Consider the following 20664-nt stretch of genomic DNA (forward strand, 5'->3'; position numbering starts at 1 on the left):
TTTGATCCCAGCGCTCTAACATCATTTCCCAGCCACCTCTGGGTCTGAATACATTGGACAGCACATGGTAACAATATGTTATGGGCCAGATCATACTTCAGTCATGCTAAATTGGAGGTCTTCATTTGGAGGTGCTGGTCTGGAAACAGCCCTCTGCTCCCACTTAATTTCTCCTCGTCTTTTTTTGGAGGTGATAACATGCCCAGGGGCTGAGCAGGCAGGGAAATTGATATCTGCATGAATGTCTGTGAGACATGGCAGAGCCACGAAACGTCAATCTGCTTGTCTCAAAGTCGACAGCAATCAACCACATCCTCACAGCTGCACGAGCATGTTGCATTGAGGGAAGCCTATAGGGAGCCAGTCATTTAAGTGTTTTGGACACATTTTGGACAGTAATACATCTGACAGATATCTGTGAGCGACATTGTTCCTCATTGTAAAACGGAAACATGAAGTAAATCCATACAAAATGCTTGGAGGTAAGTAACCTTTAATCCTAAACCATTTCAGACAGATATCTTAAAAATGTTGCTTGTTTGAAGAATGTCTAGCTCGGCATCCACTGGACCACACATTGGTTCATGTCCTTACAGGTCGACTATGCTCGCTGAGGTTTGGATGCAATTTATGGAGCAGGAACTGTTTTGCATAAACAGTTTGGAAATTTGCGTCAATTTCACTCTCTTCTGCCAGCATTTTCCAGATGTGTAACAATAGATGTTTCCACATGTGCAGTATGGGGGAAATCCAATATTCCTCAATTTTCATTCAATTTTGTTCTTTCAGCCAGGAATTGTTTGATTCTTATTTTGCTGTGGCTGGCATTGACCTCTATCCTCCCTGATATCATCTGGGCAGCTTTTCACCAGAAAACGTTTTAATGTAGTGTGTGAGTCAAATTGCATCAAGATAGAGTGGACACTACATTTATTCTATATAATACAGTTCATTTAAAAATAATCATCTTTAAGAACTGTATGGAAACACAGCAGATCTCTGAGATAAGAAAAATAATTCACTGTGTATTGACAGAATAAGATTTTTTTTTTTTTTTACAGTAATTCATAAAATACTGGATTAAGGAACTGAGACAAACTGAAACTATATGAGTAACATGAATATAAACAATACAAGAAGCACATTCTTGCCAGATTCTCTATACTCATCATTCATGATACCGACTGTGACACCATTGGTGATATCATTAAGGGGGCGTGCTGGGGTAATGTCATTCATTATGTCATTAATATAGATAATAAAGTATCTTAATCTTAATCTCTTAACAACTGTACCATGATCAATAACAACTGTGTCAATGTCGATGTCAACTGTGACATCATTCATAAAGAATGAATTCATGAACTTTGACATGCTTGTGAGAAGTTCCATTGATGTCTCCCGCCACAAGTTGGTAATGCAAATTAAAAATAAAAATAAAATGTAAATGCAAATATAATTAAAAACACCTGATGCAAATGCTGAACCCCTGAACAATGTTTCTAGCAGGTTTGGAGGCGATCGGAGAGATGGTGCTCATTGGACCCGGGTCTATACACATACACACACACAGGCAAGTATAGTGGTGAGGGACATGAGAATTACAATAAAACATGGGGATTGTTTGTTGCGCTAACGTGTGATGTGGTGTGTCTTTATATTTGGCATTACAATCTTAACATTATATATATATAAATGCAGTGCAGTATTATAAAAGTGTATTTTATTGGCTTAATAAGATAGAGATTGGGATCAATTACCAGGTTATTAGCTGATTATATATCATATGACGGTAAGTATGTGGGCTTTCCTGATCTCGCGAGATCACGTGGTTCTCGGAGCTGGAGCCTGGCACGTGTGCTGCTCTTTTTTTAAAGTGTGGCTCTCAGCTGCCGAGGCGGATGATGATGATGATGGCGGAGCTGGTTCAGGGACAGGCCTCGGTGGCTCAGCCCGGAACGAAAGATGACTTCGCAGACGCGTTACGCCGTGTCCGACAGGTAAATCCCTGTTCAGCGAAGACACCTTACATGTTTTGGGGCCACAAATGTCGTGTTTCGACGCGGTGCGGAGCGGGACTTTGCTCCGGCGCACCCAGGACCCCCCTGCTCCAAACAGTCCTCATGCACACAGCGAAGCTAGCTGGCTAGCGCTAAGTAGCAGAGAGCATAGCTGTGCGAGCAGATTAGAGTTTACACGGACATAAAGGTCCTTCACAAACAGTGCCAAGACTGTCACAACGACCAGCCGCGTCGAGTACTGTCGCCAAAAATAAAGGCCTCATATTATGTCGAAGTTTATGTAACTTTACTAAGTTAAGGCGACATACTGCAACCTGTTGTCAAGTCACAGAAGTTAGTTAGCTTAGCTTGCTAACTTACTACAACAAGTTGGGACACTTGCAGCTCGCCTCGGCCCCGTGAAGCCTGACATTTAGCCCGGGGACGAAGCTTAAACTTAAGTTAAACGCCGTCTCAACTTCTGACACGCTGTCAAAAAATGAACTCGCTGGTTTTGAGCGAAGTTAGCCGCGGTATAAAAACTGCTTATTGCTGCAGTTGAAGGGACACAGAAGCTTTGCGTCGTAAACACACGAAGTGCAAGACATTATTCCTTGTAGTTCATTTGAAGTCTACAGAAGCTGTTCTTTATGACGTTTTGCGGCACGGTGATTAATATTGGTTGTCATTGGAGGCTGTGTTAGCTAGCTTAGCGAGTTGGCTACCAAGTGTCCTGGCAGGCAGCATTGGAGTTAGGCCATGTAATAGTAACGTCATCTGGTCAAATAAGCCCCTCGACCCCCCCACTCTGGAGTACACACGGGGTTTTTCCACGTACTAACTGCGAAATAGCGCTGAAATATCACGAACAAATACAACCTGCACATTTGTTGTAAATTTACTGAAAGTGTGTCGTAACAGATGCCACAGTGAGCATGTGCTCCTGTAGTCTGGATTAGTGTTCTCTACCTGTATAAATAGTCTCTTTAGAAGACTCCAGCTGTCTCAATTACCTTTTGTGTTAAACTTATCCTAAATCTGTTACTGTAGCCCACCTTCGAATTGTTAACCCTCGTTTGTATGACTGTTCTGCAAATACCTACCTTTAATTAGAGTTATGCCTGCATGCTGATCCAAACATTGTGTTCAAATCTATTTTTGTGATTGGGAAAGTGTTATATATTTGACTAAAGGGGATTCATGATGTGCATGCAGCTACATTCCTGCCTTAAGTAATAGCTTGCATACCAAAACGGTTCAAATACTGAATGCACATGGACAAGCAAATGGCAAAAGCATGTTATTTGTTCCATTTGGAGACTATTTCATAAGGCCTTTAAAACCACTTTAAGCTTCCCTTCCTTTTTTCTTTTTTTTTTATAGCTGTGTGTACAGTCCTAATTCAGATAATCGCACATTTGTCAAAAGTACCAGCTGCCACCCGCACTGGTAGGTTCATTTCAGCCTCTTCGTTTGAAACTGCACTGAATATAATCTGCACAGACTTGTTTACACAGTTGTGCGAGGTGTTTGTTCCCCTTCAATCGAGCTGTAGTCGTCTGTCTCGCTGTCATTTAGATAGGAACTGCTTCAGTACGCACTGCCTCGTACATTATAACGCTTTTTATTTGCAGAACAATTACACGGGATGAGTAACTTGTCAGCCCATGAGTCGCTGTGACAATCCCGTTTTCGCTGAACTGGTTTTTGGGCGGGTCCATGTGTGTGTGCCTTAGCGTCACCTAAGCACCTGTAGTGTTGCCGAAACTTGCTGATCTGGTCAATTTCAGATGCTAAAAATACCTACGATCATTTGCATTATCAACACGTTAAGGTCTCGGCATGCTGCCACAGTGCGACTCTCATTTTCATGTCCAAGTGGCCTTTTTGTGTGTTTTTTCTGTTATTAGTTTGAGCTCAGACGATCCCCTTCTGGTAAACTAATCAGGCAAACACTTTTGTGATTTTTGGAGAGGTGCAAATCAACAGCACACAGGGGTGGATGTCAAGTTGTCAAACTTGTCTGTGGCATCAGTGTTGGCAGCTTCTGATGCTCTGCTGTGCTGTGGTGTGTTAGTATGCACAGACTTAAGCCAGCCACCAATGCCTCAAATAGCTGTCTGACAGAAATGACAGCATGGGCGAGGGCAGGAGGAGCTCCCTCTTGTTTGGTGACTGTCACACTTAAGTTAGTGCAAGAGCACGTGTCTTTGGTGCCCAGGAGTCGACATCTGTCTTTGGTGACAGCGTTTGTTGATATTTGCAGCGGTAGCCTATATTTAGATATCATAATGACTTTCAGTTGTGCAAGTTCCCAGCCTGGCTGTGGTAACATGAACACCACTAGCCAGTTCATTAATGCGTTGAAATATGCAAAAAACTAGTGATGGGACTTGGCATTTGTTATTTTTTAGTACATGTTTTATCACAGAGAGCCTTTTGCAGATTTGTGTAGCAAAGACGGTCTTTAATAAGTTACAGAAGCAGCTCCACAGTCCACAGTGGTGTTTGCCATGCTGAAGCCTCAGTGGACCCTGAGGGGTTTCTGCTATAGAATAAACAGTTTGCCGTAGTGACGTCTTGAATGAGGTCACACTTGACATGAATATAACCACCCCAGCAACCCGCATCATGAATGATGTCACACACACACAATGGAAAATATGTGGCACTTAAGCTCGAATGCAAACTTGACAGAATTGGCTAACGTTAACAGGAAAGGGTGTGTGTGTGTGGCGTGCGCTCCGTTCAGGGCTCCAACATTTGCATGTGGTGCTTTCCATTTCATACATGTAAAATTAGAAGTTTATTTTTTGTCTGTTACCAAATTATAGGAGTGGTGACATGAACACCCCCCCATAATTATATCATGAATGATTTCACAGTTGACATGAATATAACCACCCTAGCAACCCTCCATAATGACATCATTAATGAAGCGAAAATCCTTTCAAATTCCAAAAGCCATTTGTATCCTGCGGAAGAAGCAACCATCACTGTCGGCAACAAGCCGTGCTTGCAAATCGGGAGATTTGCCCACTTTATTCCAACATGGCTCACACGGTGTACTTTTGAGGGGTAATGAGTGCGGCCAGGGTAAATTATCGGGGGAGAATGTTACGGGAGGGTCGGCAAGAAAAGGTAGAAACACCAACGGCTGCCTTTGCCCTGACGCAAGTACAAACATTGCATGATTAACCCCCCCCCCTCGGCCCCCCTCAATTGTTTATAAGTTAAATTACTCAAACATCTTCAATCCATTGTATTTTAATCTCAGTGCGTAACCCATTCCATGCCTTTCTCGTCCTCAACAAGAGTTCATTTAATTTTTTACTCACGTTTCAACCTTAATCACAAGGCAGACGGAAGCCAGGGAAAAGTGCCGTACGATCACTCTGAGCAGCAAACACAGGGAGATTTTAGTGCAGACACACACAGCCATTAGGAAATGATTTGGAAACTTGGAAAGATGGATTTCCAGTATGCTCCAGGGTCTTGACTTTGTCCACAAACCACTCGATGTTGCATGAAAGCCCTATGTACCTGTGGCGTCACGGTGCTGCCTCACACCTGCTTTCCTCCCTCATTTCAGCTCCAGTCCTCCCTTCATGCGGTTGCTCCGAAGTAGATAATGATCCCCGTCTGAGATTGAAGCCTCTAATTTGTTCGTCATTGTATTTTCATATTGCAACAAAAAAAAATTCAAGTCGGGCAGCAATCTCAATTTTGTGTAATTTTCTGAAACGCTATACTTAACTATGGAAGGAAAGGTGGTAGATTAACAGGGAGTGGAAATTGCAGTCAGCATGGTGTTGTGCGGCATAATTTAAGATTTGAAATGTCCATCAGTGGCAAACACGAGCTGCTATTTTGGGCGCTAGTGGCTAATTTTGAAAGCAGCTTTGTAGTCATGTTCGCTCAGACATTGCATTACAGCTCAGCTAAAAGCCAAACATGTACACAGATGTAAATGTGCAGGACACGTTTGAGAGGCTCCGTCAGCGCTCGGGGAAACGAGTTGAAATGCGTGTTTGAGGTTGCCAAAAAAGTCTGCGGGCCATGAGCGGAGCACAAACAAAGGTTCTTTACCAAGTTTCTCGCCTTATGTCGGCTAATGAGTTCTAGAACTGAGCTGACTTTGTGCTACACTGTAAAAGCTCATTCACTAATTGTGTATAGCGCGTGAACATTAGCAATTAGCTGAGACTTAGGAGATCGGGTAATTAAAACGGTCCCCAGCTGATCACAAGCCTACATACCCACCTACCTGCTGCCTCTGCAAATATGACTAACGACTAGCTTGTTTGATTTGTTGGAATTTTCCTTTCCCGCTGTAGGCAACCGGAATAACTTGATGCAACTGTTAGTCATCGTTTGATTAATTCAGTCATTAAAATTAGCGCTGTGTGCTGACAATGGAACACACATGAATTGCTGATGTGCAGAGGAAAAACAGCAACGGTTGAATCAGCTGGAACGCAAGCAGAGTGGCCACCTGCGCCTCCCCCCTGCAGCAGTGTACTTATTAGTGTTTGTAAAAGGCAAAACTTTTCACAACAGAATAGTGGGTCAAGGCTTAACCTCGCAGCCGACTTTTCAGTATACAAGAGGAACAAAGAGCTGTGATGAAACGCAACACTGACAGTAACAACCCAGAGACTAATTGAGAACAGTGTCTGAAAGGGAGTCTTCTATATGGGACTGGAACTAGTAATGTAGCCGTCTGTAAAATGTGTTTGTCATCTATGGCTCCTCAGACAGGTCGTCCCAGATGATGCCTGCGCAGGAAAGGTCCAATCACTTCTCGTCTCCTGGCTCAACTTAGAAACAATTATGTCTTGACGATCACAGCTGTTCCGAAGCATAGGAAGGGGTTAGGGGGCTTCTGTAGGACGATGTCTCGGGACAGGGAACTTGTAGTTCAAAGAGATTCATGATATATCTACTTATCACCTTTTCTTCTCCTTGTCTGGCGGTGCCGTGTCTCCAGATGGCTGCCAAGATGGGAGGGGACCAGATGCCCAACATGAGCAATTCATCTCCAGTCATTGACCCCTCCCTCTACGGCTTCGGAGGCCAGAAACGTTCGCTTGACAATGGAGGTAGGCCTCTGGTACACACACACACACACATGCACACGCATGAATGTATTCACATATTTTTGCTCGAAAGCATTCCTTCAGATGGCTTTAGGACTGTCTACACCAGGTACAGATGTTATTCATGAAACTAGATTGTCAAAAGTTTGAGGAGCCTTTATGCTCATGTAGTCCTACTCAAAATATAGCTACATCTCTGCATGTCCTTGGATACTACTAATATTACCTATTAATCGAATCTGATGCAGGAGAAACCGAGTGAGGCCCAAAAATGCCACCACTCACCACTAGGGGGGGGGACTTCCTGAATTGTCAATCATGTCTCAAGTTGTCGGGTGGGAGGAGTTGTGGAGGCTGGACTAGGGTGCAGCACGTAGGAGGCTTTCTCTGCGCTCACACCCCCTCCATTACCTTACGGGCTGCTGCTTTAATGGGTTGCATTAAAGGGGAAAATCCTTTGCTGAAATATGATACTAATACGATAAAAAAAGCATTAATTTCCCTGCTGATTCCATCTTTGTTGCATCGTCACCCCGAGTTAATTCATCAAATTTGTGCGGTGAGACCGACTATCAAATTAAAAATCTGACATTGCAATGCTGTGAGAGGTCTTGTTCGCTGCCTTGCAAACTAAATGGGCTCGGCCCATTTTAGACCCCAGGAAATGGAAGCATAAGTCATTTATCTTGTCCTCCTTATCTTGTCACAGTAGTTTTATGATATTTCAGCCCTGAATGCATCGACAGATTGTATGCAGTTTAGGTTCGTCTGTCGCTCGCCTTACTTGTCCTCCGTCGTTCTCATTCAAGGTTGCACTAATGGCACATATTACCTGTGTCGCACTGTAGTTACCTTTTTGACGTTTCACTCCCTGAATAAGTACACAAACACGCACTCCGGCACGGTCCCTGTACGTGGGTTTTTTATATTCATAGCCGTCCGTTCTCGAGCGTTAACCCCAGCGCCTTTCCAGAAGAAGTGGAATCGGTGCAAAAAGCCATAAAATTGATTGAGCCCGCTAGATATCAACTCGGGTGTTCAGGTCCGAGGCGGGACACATCCTCCAGTGACCCTGCAGGACCCTTGCTCGGCACTACCTGTCAAAAATTCAATTCGGCACCAGCAGCCAGTGACCCGACGCTGCCTCGCTCTCTCTCTTTGCCCACCCCCACGCCCCCTGCTGTGGGTCAGACACCAACCTGCAGACTGGCAGGACGGGCCTCCATCTGTTTCCGTCCCCTCTAGTCCCTGACTCATTCTTCCTCATTTTTGCTGCTTCACTTGTTACTGTTTTGAGTTTAGCAGAAGGTTAATGTTTTTTTTGATCTTTTGGTATTTTTTATGTGCTTATGCATTTGCTTTCCTCTCCTTCCCTTTCCTCCCAGTGGGGAACCACCTCGGGGCAATGGTACATCAAAGGTGAGCGGAGCAAACCCTTATGTTTTCATATTAATGCACTTAATGGTAAGTCTGTCCGTGGTTAAGCTGTTTGTCATCCTTTAGGTTACATTGTTTGACATTTAAAGAATCGTAATTGAAGATTTGTAGTTTTTTTTTTTTTAACTATAACATAAGTCTCTTGATTCTCCTTAAATCGATCATGGCCTGATCTCTCACAGGGCTCTTGGAACAGAAGACTACAAAGTGCCTGATAAGATGGTGGGATTTAGTAAGTAGCCCTTCTATTGACCGTAGGCAGTACTACTATTTGACATGGTAATCATCAGTATTGACATTCCACTTAGTTTGGGGCCGTTGCCTGGGGCTCATTTGTAATTCTCAAAAGCTAAAAACTTTCCTTTTCACACTCTCCCTTCTTATCACCCGCAGTCATCGGAAAGGGAGGGGAGCAGATCTCAAGAATTCAGCTGGAATCGGGTTGCAAGATCCAGATTGCTGCCGGTAAGTTGTGCCGTATTATCTGAACCTCCTATTGCAGTCCAATGTTACCATAGTGTGTTTTCGGGATATCTAAGAGGCACAACGTCAGCACACAGTGGCCTATGAGAATGAGATTTTCAAGTTTTTGTAGAGAAATCCAGTGTGCATATTTACTTATCAGCTGCTTTGGAACATGGAGGGATGGATAAATATTCACACTCTGTACCTGTATAAAGGATTAGTGCAAGAACTAGCTGAATAGTGTTTTCCGTTAATCATCTTATTTGTTTCCTCAACATTTGTATAGCTATGACATCATTGTTGTAACTTGGTTCGTTTGGATGGCATCACTGTTGTTTATTTAAGTGGCTTTGGAGTCTGACACTGTTGTATGCCACATTAGAAGCAGCAGTTTTCTTGACGTTGCGTTTGACTTCGTAGCTTTGTGTGCCGCGACATTTAGTCACAAAGCTAAGCTGAGCGAGTATACGTGGCCAGGAGTTGGTCAGATGCTCAGAAAAGGAAACGTAAACCCTCGCAAGCATTGTCTGGTGACGGCAGCGAATCCCTTGGCGGTATCCCCAAGACAAGATGGCTGACGGAGATCAATATAATTGGTTTCCACACAAAATTGGAGATTTCATGAAAATGACACAAGTTTGGATTGATGCTGTGCAAGCGGCACCAGCAAAAGTGGAAATGCCAGAGGAAGATAGTGGCTCGCAAGATTCAGTTCAACCGTGTGACAGTGTTTCGCAGGTTGGCGTCATTGGTAGCAGGCGCACCCGCCCATCTGTATCTCAAAAGAGTCATGCATCGACGGCGTCACAAACTTTGTCAACACTTGCTAAACCAGAGACAGAACGCGCTGCCCTGCTCGAACGGACCGCAGCACTGAAGGCAAAGCGCCAATTTGAGTTAGAAGAAGCCTCCTTAAGGCAACAGCTCGAGCAACACGAGGCCGCCTTAAAACAACAGAGTTTAGGTTTAGCCAGAATCAAAGCTAAAAAAGAAGAATTAGAGTTGGAGACTGCTTTGGCTGAAAGCAGAGCAAGATTAAAAGTGTTTAAACGATATCAAGGATCAGCAGATGGTTGGAGCACTAGCGCACAAGAACATAGGCGACAAAGTGTTGGCGTGAAACAGGAGTGGAGCAGCAGTTGGCTCTCTTGGCCAGGCCATGCAAACCTTCCCTCATGGACATGGTTCCCCCGAGAGCCTGTATCATCAGTGGCTCAACCAAACGTCCAAGCCAGCAGAGGTAATGGCATGATAGAAGTCGTGCAAGATGCACCGCAACCACTGATTTACTCGTAAAACCAACCACCTTGCAATTCCAGCTGCCAACAAAAGCTTTATCAGAGCGTTTGTTAAATGTGATACATTTTGCCTTGATCACTGTCGGTCTTTTGTTCTATTGAGTGCTCAATTTACAGCCGGTAAACCCCTAGAGTTAGTTTGCATCTGCCAGAAGAAGTAGTTTTGCATTTGAGCTTTAAATTTGATAATGGCTTGTAACGTAAGAGCCAAAAGATGAAGTAGATTTAGAAATGGAGACGTGTGACGTTGTTGTAACTGGTTTTGGATGACATCACTTTGATTTGATGGCATCGCTATTGAAAGTAAAGTCACTAAGTCTCGTCGTACACGTGACAAAACGCCGTTTACTAGGGTTACATAAGATGTGACACCTCCCTGCTGTGGAGGGGAGCAGGATGGGCCACTACAACTACAGTTTCTAGGCTGTACAGTATCTGATTCCTGCCCTTCTCTCCTTACAGATAGTGGAGGCATGTTGGACCGGCCCTGTACACTGACCGGGAGCCCAGAGAACATCGAGTAAGTCCCAAAGATAAACACAAAGGCCACAAACAAAACACCTCAGGGCCGTGCGTTAGCAAAGTGATGAATTAAAATTTGAGGTCATGCCCTATTAGCAGTGAAGAGTCCTTTCACTTTTCCCTAATCATTTACTGAATCACCTGAAGACCTCTTTCTTTCACATGTGACGAAGAGAAATGTGAGGCAGCAGAGTTGTTGTGTGGCATCTGTATATGTGCTGACAAACGCATGTGTGTGTCCCTCAGGCAGGCCAAGAGGCTTCTGAGTGAGATCGTGGAGCAGTGTCGGTACGGCCCGGGCTTCCACAGCGAGATGGACGGCAACAGCGCCATCCAGCAGATGCTGATCCCTGCCAACAAAGTCGGTCTGGTCATCGGCAAGGGAGGAGAAACCATCAAACAACTGCAGGTCTGCGATTATATGAGATCTGTTTGTATCCTGTAAACATGTCCTCCTATGAATACTACCTGATTACTGAACAAAATATGTACGAAAGATCAGATGTACATTTCCGAGTATGATTATTGGGTTTATTTGAACATTTCTTAATCGAAGCATTAAAAATACCCTGGTTGTAAGTCATTTAAATTGAATCATTATGAGCATGAATGATTTTCGACTGCACACTAACAGAAGGGTTACAGGTACTTTATTGAAAGGAAAGAAAGTACTAGCAATCAACTACATTTTTAATCACTTGAAACATTTCACATTGAGCAGCGGTGAACACACATCTTGGTCTGCATCTGTCACAAATATGACAATGACAAATCTGTTCCTGGGGAGTTGGCAAAATATCCGGCGCTCCCACAGTGTGAACGGGCATTTGAAACCCCGGTAACAGTTCTGTCTGTGTTCTTTGCTCCGCCCCCTGCAGGAGAGAACCGGAGTGCAGATGATAATGATTCAGGATGACCCCATGCCCACCGGAGCGGACAAGCCCCTCAGAATTTCAGGGGAACCCCACAAAGTGCAGGTCGGTCTCTAAAGAGCTGTGTGTGCCGACATCTCTACAGTTTACACCCAATTTTTTCACATTGTGTGCTTAATGTGCCATGGAAACATTGGAAAAGCAGGAGAATTTCTACCCTGGGCAGTATTTACGCATGCAATACTAAAGCACACCTAATACCATAGACGCACGCTTAAGGCAGTGTCCTGTGTAAACGCCATTATTGTTTATCGTAAAGACTTTGCTGTGGTCTGCATTGTTCTCCTCAGCAAGCTCGTGAACTTGTGGGGAAACTCATCCGGGATAAGGACCAAGGAGAGTTCAGAGTTGGAAGAGGAGACTTTGGATCCAAAATTGGAGGAAGCAGCCTGGATGTAAGGCCGCTCTACAAATGCCGGATAACCTGGCTGACTCGTTTAGTTTCACAATTCTCATGAATTCACTTGAATTCCTTCCCCCCCTGTCCCCCCAGGTGGTCGTGCCCAGATTTGCTGTTGGCATCATCATCGGCAGGAACGGCGAGATGATCAAGAAGATTCAGAATGATGCCGGGGTCAGGATCCAGTTCAAACAAGGTCAGTTTGAGTCAGTTTAGTCAGATTTTAATGATTTGTTTAATAGCATTTTTCCTACATACTCGATTGACCCAAGAAACATGACCAGTCTGAAGAATGAATGTAAGTAATAAAAACGGCCCATTGAGACCTTTTCATGTCATGCTTTCTTTGAAGGTATTGATGTTTATTGCCATCCACAGCATCCAGAAATAGAACATTTGTCCTCTTATTTGCCTCTCAGTTCGGCTGTGAAATCCAAACCTGCCAGCTTATAAACATCACCAGGCTTTCTCTTCCTATTCATCGTGATGTGTGTTTGTAACACTTGAGTCCATGTGCTTGTGTTCCTCTCTTGTCCTAAAGTACTGAACGCTCTGCTTGTCCTTGCCTTTGTCGTGCAGATGATGGCGTCAGCCCGGAGCGCATCGCCCAGGTGATGGGCCAGCCCGACCACTGCCACCACGCCGTCCACCTCATCAACGAGCTGGTTCAAACTGCACAGGTGTGTGTGAATCTAATCACACCCTATAGTTACCTTATCTATCAGACACATTATCCACACACATCAGTTCAAGTGAGTTTGTTTCAGTATAGTGAGATGGTAACGGCGCAGGATTCTTTGTGTACACCTCACACACACCAGGTTAAACATTTAGTGATGTATTGGTATAAAGATGAAAGCGTGTTCCCGTCTTGGAAAGAGTTTTTGTGTAGCCATTTGCAACCATATGAATTAAAGCTCTGCTCAGCTCCTGACGTGGCTCTTTGTTCTCTTTCCGTCCCCGCATAGGAGCGCGATGGCTTCGGCGGTATGATGAGCCGCCGGGGGCGAGGCGACTGCAACATGGGCGGGGCTGGCGGGCTGCAGGAGGTGACATACGCGGTACCTGCCGACAAGTGCGGCCTGGTGATCGGCAAAGGTAAAGAAACAAAGAACGTGTGACCTCATGAGCTAAACCTGATGTGGATCTGATTTAAAAGACCTGTTGAAGCTAAAACGCGACTCGTGAACATTTTGACAAATTTTTCTCCTGTGAGCCTCAGCAGAAACGATTTTATTAATATGGAACGATCCAAACACAGTCTGGCCGACTCGCCGCTCCCTTTCATAACTGATGAACGCCATGTGGTGTCCTGCCACTGCGTGAAACTGATGAGAAGGGGTGGGGGGGTGGCTGAGTGAGCACCCTCCTATTCTCCCTCCAGGGCTCATGTATATAGCACAAGTGGCATTCATTGGTTTCACTAAAGGCTTAATGACGGGGATAATGCGTGTAATGTGACATTAATTGTTAAAGGTGCATAATAACAGCCCTCAATCATGTGGAAGGCTGCCTGGCACCTAATGAGGGTCTTTCAGCCCAATAGAGTGCGGCGAGGGAATGAATAGGAGGAATTAGCTTATTGGCTATTCATGCCCACTCTATTGCCAGCTATTTAAAAGTCATTGACCATTGCGTTGGAAGGGAGCTCTGTATGTGTGTGTGTGTGTGTGCTATGAGTGCGCGCATGTCTCCTCCCGTGTCTGTGTGTGCGTGCGTGCGTGCAGCGGTGGGCGGGGTCAGAGGCCGGGGGGGGGGCCCCCCCTCTTTACCTAAGATAAAAACATGGCAATAGAAATGTCAAGTGGCTTTTGTGCATGTAGTGGGGCGAGGGAAACAAATAAACCTGGGCGTAGCGTCCCCCTCTCCCCGCATTAGCATATGAAGTGGGCCAATATGGTGGAGATGGCGGTGGGTCTGGGTGCTGTCAGCCGCCCCTTAAAGGATGCAGTGATTAATATCTTTACGATGCCATATGTAGCCCATTGCCCCTCTGTTTTGACCCCCTACACACACACTCACACTCACACACACGGCTTGACGATTCAAGCCACCCACCAACCTGCCTTAACTTAAGGACAGGCTGGACTCAGTGCAGCACACACACTTTAGAATAGATGTAATAGTTTCATTTGTTCTCTGCAAAATCCTGAAGTTTCATAATGGCTCAAAGTCTCATTTCTAATTTCAGCCTATGATGAAAGTAGAATCTGTGATCTATGTGTTAATAAAGAGAGAAGCACCAACGTCCCAAAAGGATTTAGGTGTCAGAATGATCTCTTGATATGAGTCGAGGAATATTTGGATTCATTCCTGGATCCAAATCGACATCATGACTGAACTCCCACCATCTTTACACACTGTTCTGTCCACTTTGGATCATTTTTAGTGTCAGTAAAGCAAAACATCCAGGCACCAAATCTAACCTCTTTGTTGAAGGTGTCTTAAAGTCTGCTGCTGTTAAAATATTTATTTGTTTTGCTTGTACTTCATTTTAAACACTACAGTAGAAAGAGGTGGAATTATGAGATAATCCAGATGAGTTGCGACACAAAATGACTTGGAATGTTCTGTAGATTTATATATCCAACCGCATGTCCAACAATGAAAGATTTAGACTTGAACAGAGGCATATATTCAGACATATCTAGTATAAACCTCATTTAAATCGATGTCCCTCTGTTACCTGCTGGGTGTAAATGTGCAGTTAGACTCTGCTAATGTTGTTTTTCCCTTGAGGCCCTTTTTTTTCTCTCCCCCATTTCATCCCACCAGCACCTAACCAGTCCCCTTTGCTTCGCCCTGAATGCCGTCACCAGTTGCACTTTTGTGTCCCCTCCTTTTCTCCACCTCACTAAACCAGTCTCATTAATAAGACCCGTATTATCTGTCCTCACTACAGCCCAGTCCATGAAATGAATAGTCGGGGTCTTCATTGCTCTCTGCTGTCTGACTAGAAGAGCTCATAATGGCTTCATTAAGGCAGAAGTTTCATTTGGTTGACAATGGGTTAATGGCCCATGTGCAGTCTGTTGGCAGCAAGGGATAGGCGACGGGAGGAGGAGAGGTTTTTGATGAGCGTTTTCATTCCGGGGTCAGCCAGGGTCATCCGAGTGTCAGCCACAAGTGAACAAATGTGTAATTGATGTTGGGACAGCCCCGGTGTCCCCCCCCGGGAAGCACCCTCAGCCTTTCCCCTTCAAATGGGCACCAGGGAGGGGTGGGGTGGGCTTGGCGGTTGCGTGCCCCCCCCCCCCATCCACTCCCTCTCCTCATCACAGAGGACAACACGGAGTCAAGAATGAAAAGGCGCTAAAAGAGACAAACGATGCTCCCAGAAGGAGGATACGCTTCAATTTCGGCCCTTTTCTCCTGCCGGCAATGTTTCATTTCTCCTGCTGGTTGTAATTGCTCTCCCCACACGTCGGGAAGCTGGCATCTGATTCGGAGGAGCGGGGGGTTTGGGGGTGGGCCGGTGCGCAGGAGATGTCCCCTTTTTGTTTCCCGATTTGCACGGATGTTAACAGAGAATGGTAGATAAAGTGGCAGGACACATGCCGCCGTCTCGTAAGGTAGCGGCGCCTCAGCCTCTCGGTGGAGCGACTCGGCGCCGACGCGCAGACTGTGCAAGTGTACGCTCGCTCCAGCTTTAAGGTTCTTTGTTTGGCTATGTATTAAACCCCATATTTGATTGCTTTACTTATTGGAAGGTCCTTGTCGATGTCTTTGCAGGCGGCGAGACCATTAAGAACATCAAAGAGCAGTCCCGCGCTCACGTGGAGCTGCAGAGGAACCCGCCGCCCAACACCGACCCCAACGTGCGCATCTTCTCCATCCGTGGCACCCCGCAGCAGTTGGAAAAGGCCCGTCAGCTGATCGATGAGAGAATTGGGGTAGGTGGTCTGGGGTCTGGTCACCCCTCCCCTTCCCCCTTCGAAAAAAAAAAGTTATTGTCTGGGCCCTATATTCATGAGCACATGTCGGTGCGGGGAGCTGCCGGGGCGAGCGAGGCTCCTGTGGTCCTGGTGGCCAGCAGGATGTCACCAGGGGTTAAACATGAAGAATCCATCAAATGGACTTAATGGAGTGCATCAGCGGTCGGCCCTGCCCTCTGACCTTGCCTGTTGGCTCCTTTTTAAACGCAAGTGTGGTCTCTCTCTCGCTCTCTCGCTCTCTCTGTCTGCTCCAGGGCCCAGGAATGGGAGGCAACAGCAACTTCGGCATGAATCCGTACAGCCAAGGACCAACCACTCCTCCGCAGCAGTAAGGGCCTCTTCTTCCTCCTCCTCGCCATATAAAAGCGAGCGCTGCCGGCCCACGGCACATAAGGAGTCATTGGAAAGGCTTTAAAAAGTGATTATTCACGCTGGCATCTTGTGTCTGTTTGTTTGTGTTGAAGTGGCCCCCAGACGTTCATGACCGGAGGTTGGGGTACAACATTTCAGATATGGCAGCCTCAAGGCCAGCAGGACCACAGTAAGTTAACATGCCAGTGAATGTTTTCAATAGAGGCTTGTGGGCACGATCCTGCCACCCCCAGACTAGAGACGCTCACCATAACAATAAGAGATTGTATTCCTCACTTAACAATGCAACAACGGAACAAAACGGACATAAACACAAAAAAGGAGAAACAAGTTTCCCTTCCGTTTGTGTACAAATCGGAGCTGGTTTCACCACAGCCTGTCACATTGCTGCGGTGTGTAAAACGTTTGCAGGCCATTATGTTGTGAGAAAGTCCACGTTTCCCCGTGGCCCGAACGCACTCTTCCCTACGCTGGGAACGTCCACTATTTTGACGTCGATGGGAATGATTACGAGCAGGAATGGCTCGTAAGGTGGAAGGGGGGGGGGGGGAGCCAATCGCTCTCTCGCTCACGCGCCCTTATCTGCGTCTGCTTTCAGGTCACAATGGATCCCAGACGGGCCAGATGGACTGGGAGCAGTATTACAAAAAGCTAGGCAAGTGTCAGGGAGAAATGGAACACTCGCCCGTTTGATCACCTCCCCCTCCCCCTCCTCACTTTAGTGTGTTAGTGTCAAAGCTGCAGGGAAAATTGAAATGACTCTACTGTTAATATTATTTACACTCTAACTTACATGTGTGTTTGTTTATAGCAAATAATTGTGTACTGTATCCCTAAACCCTGAATTGTCCTTGAAGGAGGCAAACGTACGAAACAGGAAGTACAGTTCCTCGCCCGTTAAATCTTCAGTTTTACTTTTTTTTTTTAAAAGTATTCTTAATTGTATTTTTTTTTAGATTTGTTTTAGCACTTTGGATCTGTTTGTATCTGCTTTTATCCTCTGTAAAGCACTTTGGTTTATCTTGTATATTAAATGTACTTTATGAATAAACTTGCTTGCATTGTACTTTGATTAAGACGATGAATGCTTATTTTATTTTTAATCGCCTGCAGCATTTCTCATTTGTGTTTTGTTTGTTGTAAGACGGAGTGAAATCTAAATATACTGAGCACTTAAACTGTCTGTGGTGATCTCCTGTGTGCTTACAGGTCAGCAGAGCCAACAAGCTGCCCAGAGCACCGGGTCTGAGTACAGCAAAGCCTGGGGTTGAGTACCTACTTACTTTATCTATACTGACTGCAGCTGAATTAAGAGTAACGAGCTGTTGATTAAGTGCAGTCTTCTTCTTCCTCTCCTCCTCCTCCTCCTCCTCCCTCTTCTGTTGTCGCTCCTCTGCAGGCCAGGCAGCCGGCCCGGGCTCCCAGCAGACCTCCCCTCCCGAGTACAACGCCTGGGTTGACTTCTACAGACAGCCTCTGGCCTACTTTAACCAGGGCGCACAACAGACACAAGCCCCAGGACTTCAGGTGAGACGGGCAGAAACACACACCTATAGAACCTAAGCATGATATTCATATGAAGTGTGATTAACCCTCTGCTGCTGCTGTCTCTCCTCCAGGATCATTAAGAGCCGACGCCCTGGTTAAAGACTTGAATCACTGAGAGGATGAAAACCTTTTTTAACAGAAGGTTCTAGATTTGCAGCGCCTTGATGACTTTTTTCTTAGTGAGAAACACTAGCTGTAGAGTGACTTATATGCTAAAGTAATATTTCTAAATCAGGAACATTTATTTGTTACTAAATACTTATGTACACTTATTTTGAATAGTGGGATCCCTTTTTGGACTTGAGCAGTTTTTCGTTTTCTATATTTTCCTTTTTGACTCAGATTGTACCGCCAAAATGTACCCGAGAGTTGTAACATTTCAAAAGGCAATATAATCTATTTTTTTCTAGTTTCTGTTGAAATGAAATTATAATTATGCGCTTAGCAGTCTTGAATAGGTTTTGTTATGTCATAAGATGTTTAAAGAGTGTGTAAAATGTTTTCCTTTTACATAATTCAGTGAAATGAAACTGTGATGTTTTGTTACAGCAAATGTATTTTTGTTACAAGGTAAAAAGGATTAATGTCAGCAAATGGCAAGGATTCTAATTTAATTCCTGTTGTGCATTGTATGCTGTTTTTCATTGTCATTTTATTGTACTCTGGTTTAAAAAAAAAAGGTGCAATATCTTATTTCACTTTTGAAACAAAGATGGGTTCTCTAATATTTTGACACTTTTAACTTGTAGTTTTAAGATTTTGTTTCTTTTGACAAATGGAAATATCATGGATAATTTATTACAGTGATCTGATATAGGATATAGGGGGATGTTGCAAATAGCTTTTTGCCTTTGCTACCTTGTAAAACTATGTATATATGCTCATATATTTGACTGTTAATTTAAGATATATATGTTTCATATATATATATACTTATATGAAAATTATTTTTCCCGTGATCATCATGGTCGCGGGAAAATTGTCCCTCTTTTTTTCTGTTCTGTTTTTCATACTGAAAATGCTCAAAGATTGTGAATGTGTGATTTGAAATTTGATGTTGCATCTTGTTATGGAGAAAACATAAGAAGTGCTAGATTTTTGTGTATGTTCTGTACTGGGAGCTATTCAAGACTGCTAAGCCCTCCTGTAATTCTACCTGTGTAATAATTAATTGTAGAATTTTTATGTTTTAAGTATTATGATCAAAACTTTTTGTCTTATGTACCACCCAGTTCACCGGTGCCCCCCCCACCCCCTGAGCTCCGGCCCAGCCCTCAGCGGGGGGCGTCGGCCTCAGTCCAATGCTAATAACCTTTTTAATTCAGTTTTTATTTCTTTGTGTGTTCTAATATAAATGATGCATCGTTATGGAAAAATCATTCTGGTATTAACATAATTTCTTAATGAAAAGGGATATAATTTGAAAATGTCTAATTATGGTGTTTTTTTCTGATGTGTACAGTTAACCATGTATTAAAAACATGAAGACTACCTTTGTGGTGTATGTTAAGATGATTTTGCTTTGTGACATTAGAAATGTGAAGTCTTTTATATTCTTAGTTTGACATCTGAAACATTTCCTAAGATCTCTATAGTGTGTGTGTGTGTGAATACTAACATGATGCATAGAGGTGATTTAGGTCTCAACTGTACGTTTTCATGTTTTATAAGCAGAAAATATATTTTCTAAAGTCTACAAGTTCTCAAATTCAAATAAATTTTCCCGGAAGCTTCTTTTATGGTGGAATAACTTCATTATAGTTAAGATTAACACAGCATGACTTAGAAGAAAATTGTTAATATGAGAACATTTTTAATGGCCAACATCAGATATTCATATTGTTCACTCCTGTGTGTAATATTTGTCCACATGTGTCTCGTCTGTCCACGTTGACACTTCTGCTCCCTGACTGCAGGTCTTCACTGATGTGGACACTCGCTCACTCATTCCTACGTTTTTATGAAAGCAAATTTACTCCTAAAATCCTGACAACTGGTGACTCTTTATTCATTTGTTTTTGAAGGAAAAGAAGAAATATTGAGTATCTGTATTCTAAAGGTGAAATGAAAAGTCTGCAGGGAAATGTTGAATATGCTCAGTTTGATCAATAGGGCTACTTTGATTCATGTGTACAGTCCTGTCAAAAATAAACTTTAAAGCTCCTGTAACCTGACCAACATCACCGTCCTCTTACTAATGCTTCCTATACTCAATAGTCAAACCTCTGACTATATGGATGACATGAGGATTTAAACCAAGTCTGAGTCTCATGGTCCCTAGAAACGATCCATCATCCTCTTTCCTCCTCGTCATCGCTTGGGGGTCCTTGTCCAGCGAGTGTCCCCCCCCTCCTCCCTCCATGCAGCTTTGTCAGTGCACATCTTTGCGCTCAGCGGGGCGCCTGCAGCCTCACCGGACCCTGCTCGGCCCCACACTGGCCTCTGTATTGATGCCGGTGCAGCTGTTTCCAAATCCAGCCCTTGATTTTGATCCTCTTCTTCCTTTTTCTCTCCCCCCCCCGCCCCCCTCTCCTGCAACATGCTGCATGCCCCCGTGGACGTGTCCGGCCCGGTGGTCCATTGTTGCCCCTCTAATAATTTAGTTGTTGCTCCATCATTCCCAGACTGAGGTTGAGAGGCAACATGCTCCATGTTG

The 20664-nt window shown here is 44.4% G+C and overlaps 1 protein-coding gene across 4 annotated transcripts; it reads left to right on the forward strand.

Moving 5' to 3' along the window:
* Positions 1-1848: 1848 nt before the first annotated feature.
* fubp3 (far upstream element (FUSE) binding protein 3) lies at positions 1849-19741 on the forward strand. 4 transcript variants are annotated; one of them, XM_076163805.1, is made up of 19 exons: positions 1849-2000; positions 6991-7102; positions 8485-8518; positions 8719-8768; positions 8930-9001; positions 10762-10819; positions 11068-11230; positions 11700-11798; positions 12044-12148; positions 12247-12349; positions 12733-12833; positions 13122-13251; positions 15886-16046; positions 16343-16416; positions 16550-16629; positions 17059-17115; positions 17670-17726; positions 17860-17987; positions 18080-19741. In XM_076163805.1, the coding sequence occupies exons 1-19, from the start codon at positions 1902-1904 to the stop codon at positions 18086-18088; spliced, it is 1692 nt and encodes a 563-aa protein (XP_076019920.1). In that variant the 5' UTR covers positions 1849-1901; the 3' UTR covers positions 18089-19741. The 4 variants fall into 4 exon arrangements, with proteins under 4 accessions (XP_076019920.1, XP_076019921.1, XP_076019922.1 ...); XM_076163806.1 differs by having other exon boundaries at positions 16553-16629; XM_076163807.1 differs by lacking the exon at positions 17059-17115.
* The last annotated feature ends 923 nt before the right edge of the window (positions 19742-20664 follow it).

Source organism: Genypterus blacodes, unplaced genomic scaffold, assembly GCF_046128005.1.
Source record: "Genypterus blacodes isolate CSIRO-AG114 ecotype Tasmania unplaced genomic scaffold, CSIRO-AGI_Gbla_v1 ptg000133l_1, whole genome shotgun sequence".
In the NCBI taxonomy this organism is placed as follows: domain Eukaryota; kingdom Metazoa; phylum Chordata; class Actinopteri; order Ophidiiformes; family Ophidiidae; genus Genypterus; species Genypterus blacodes.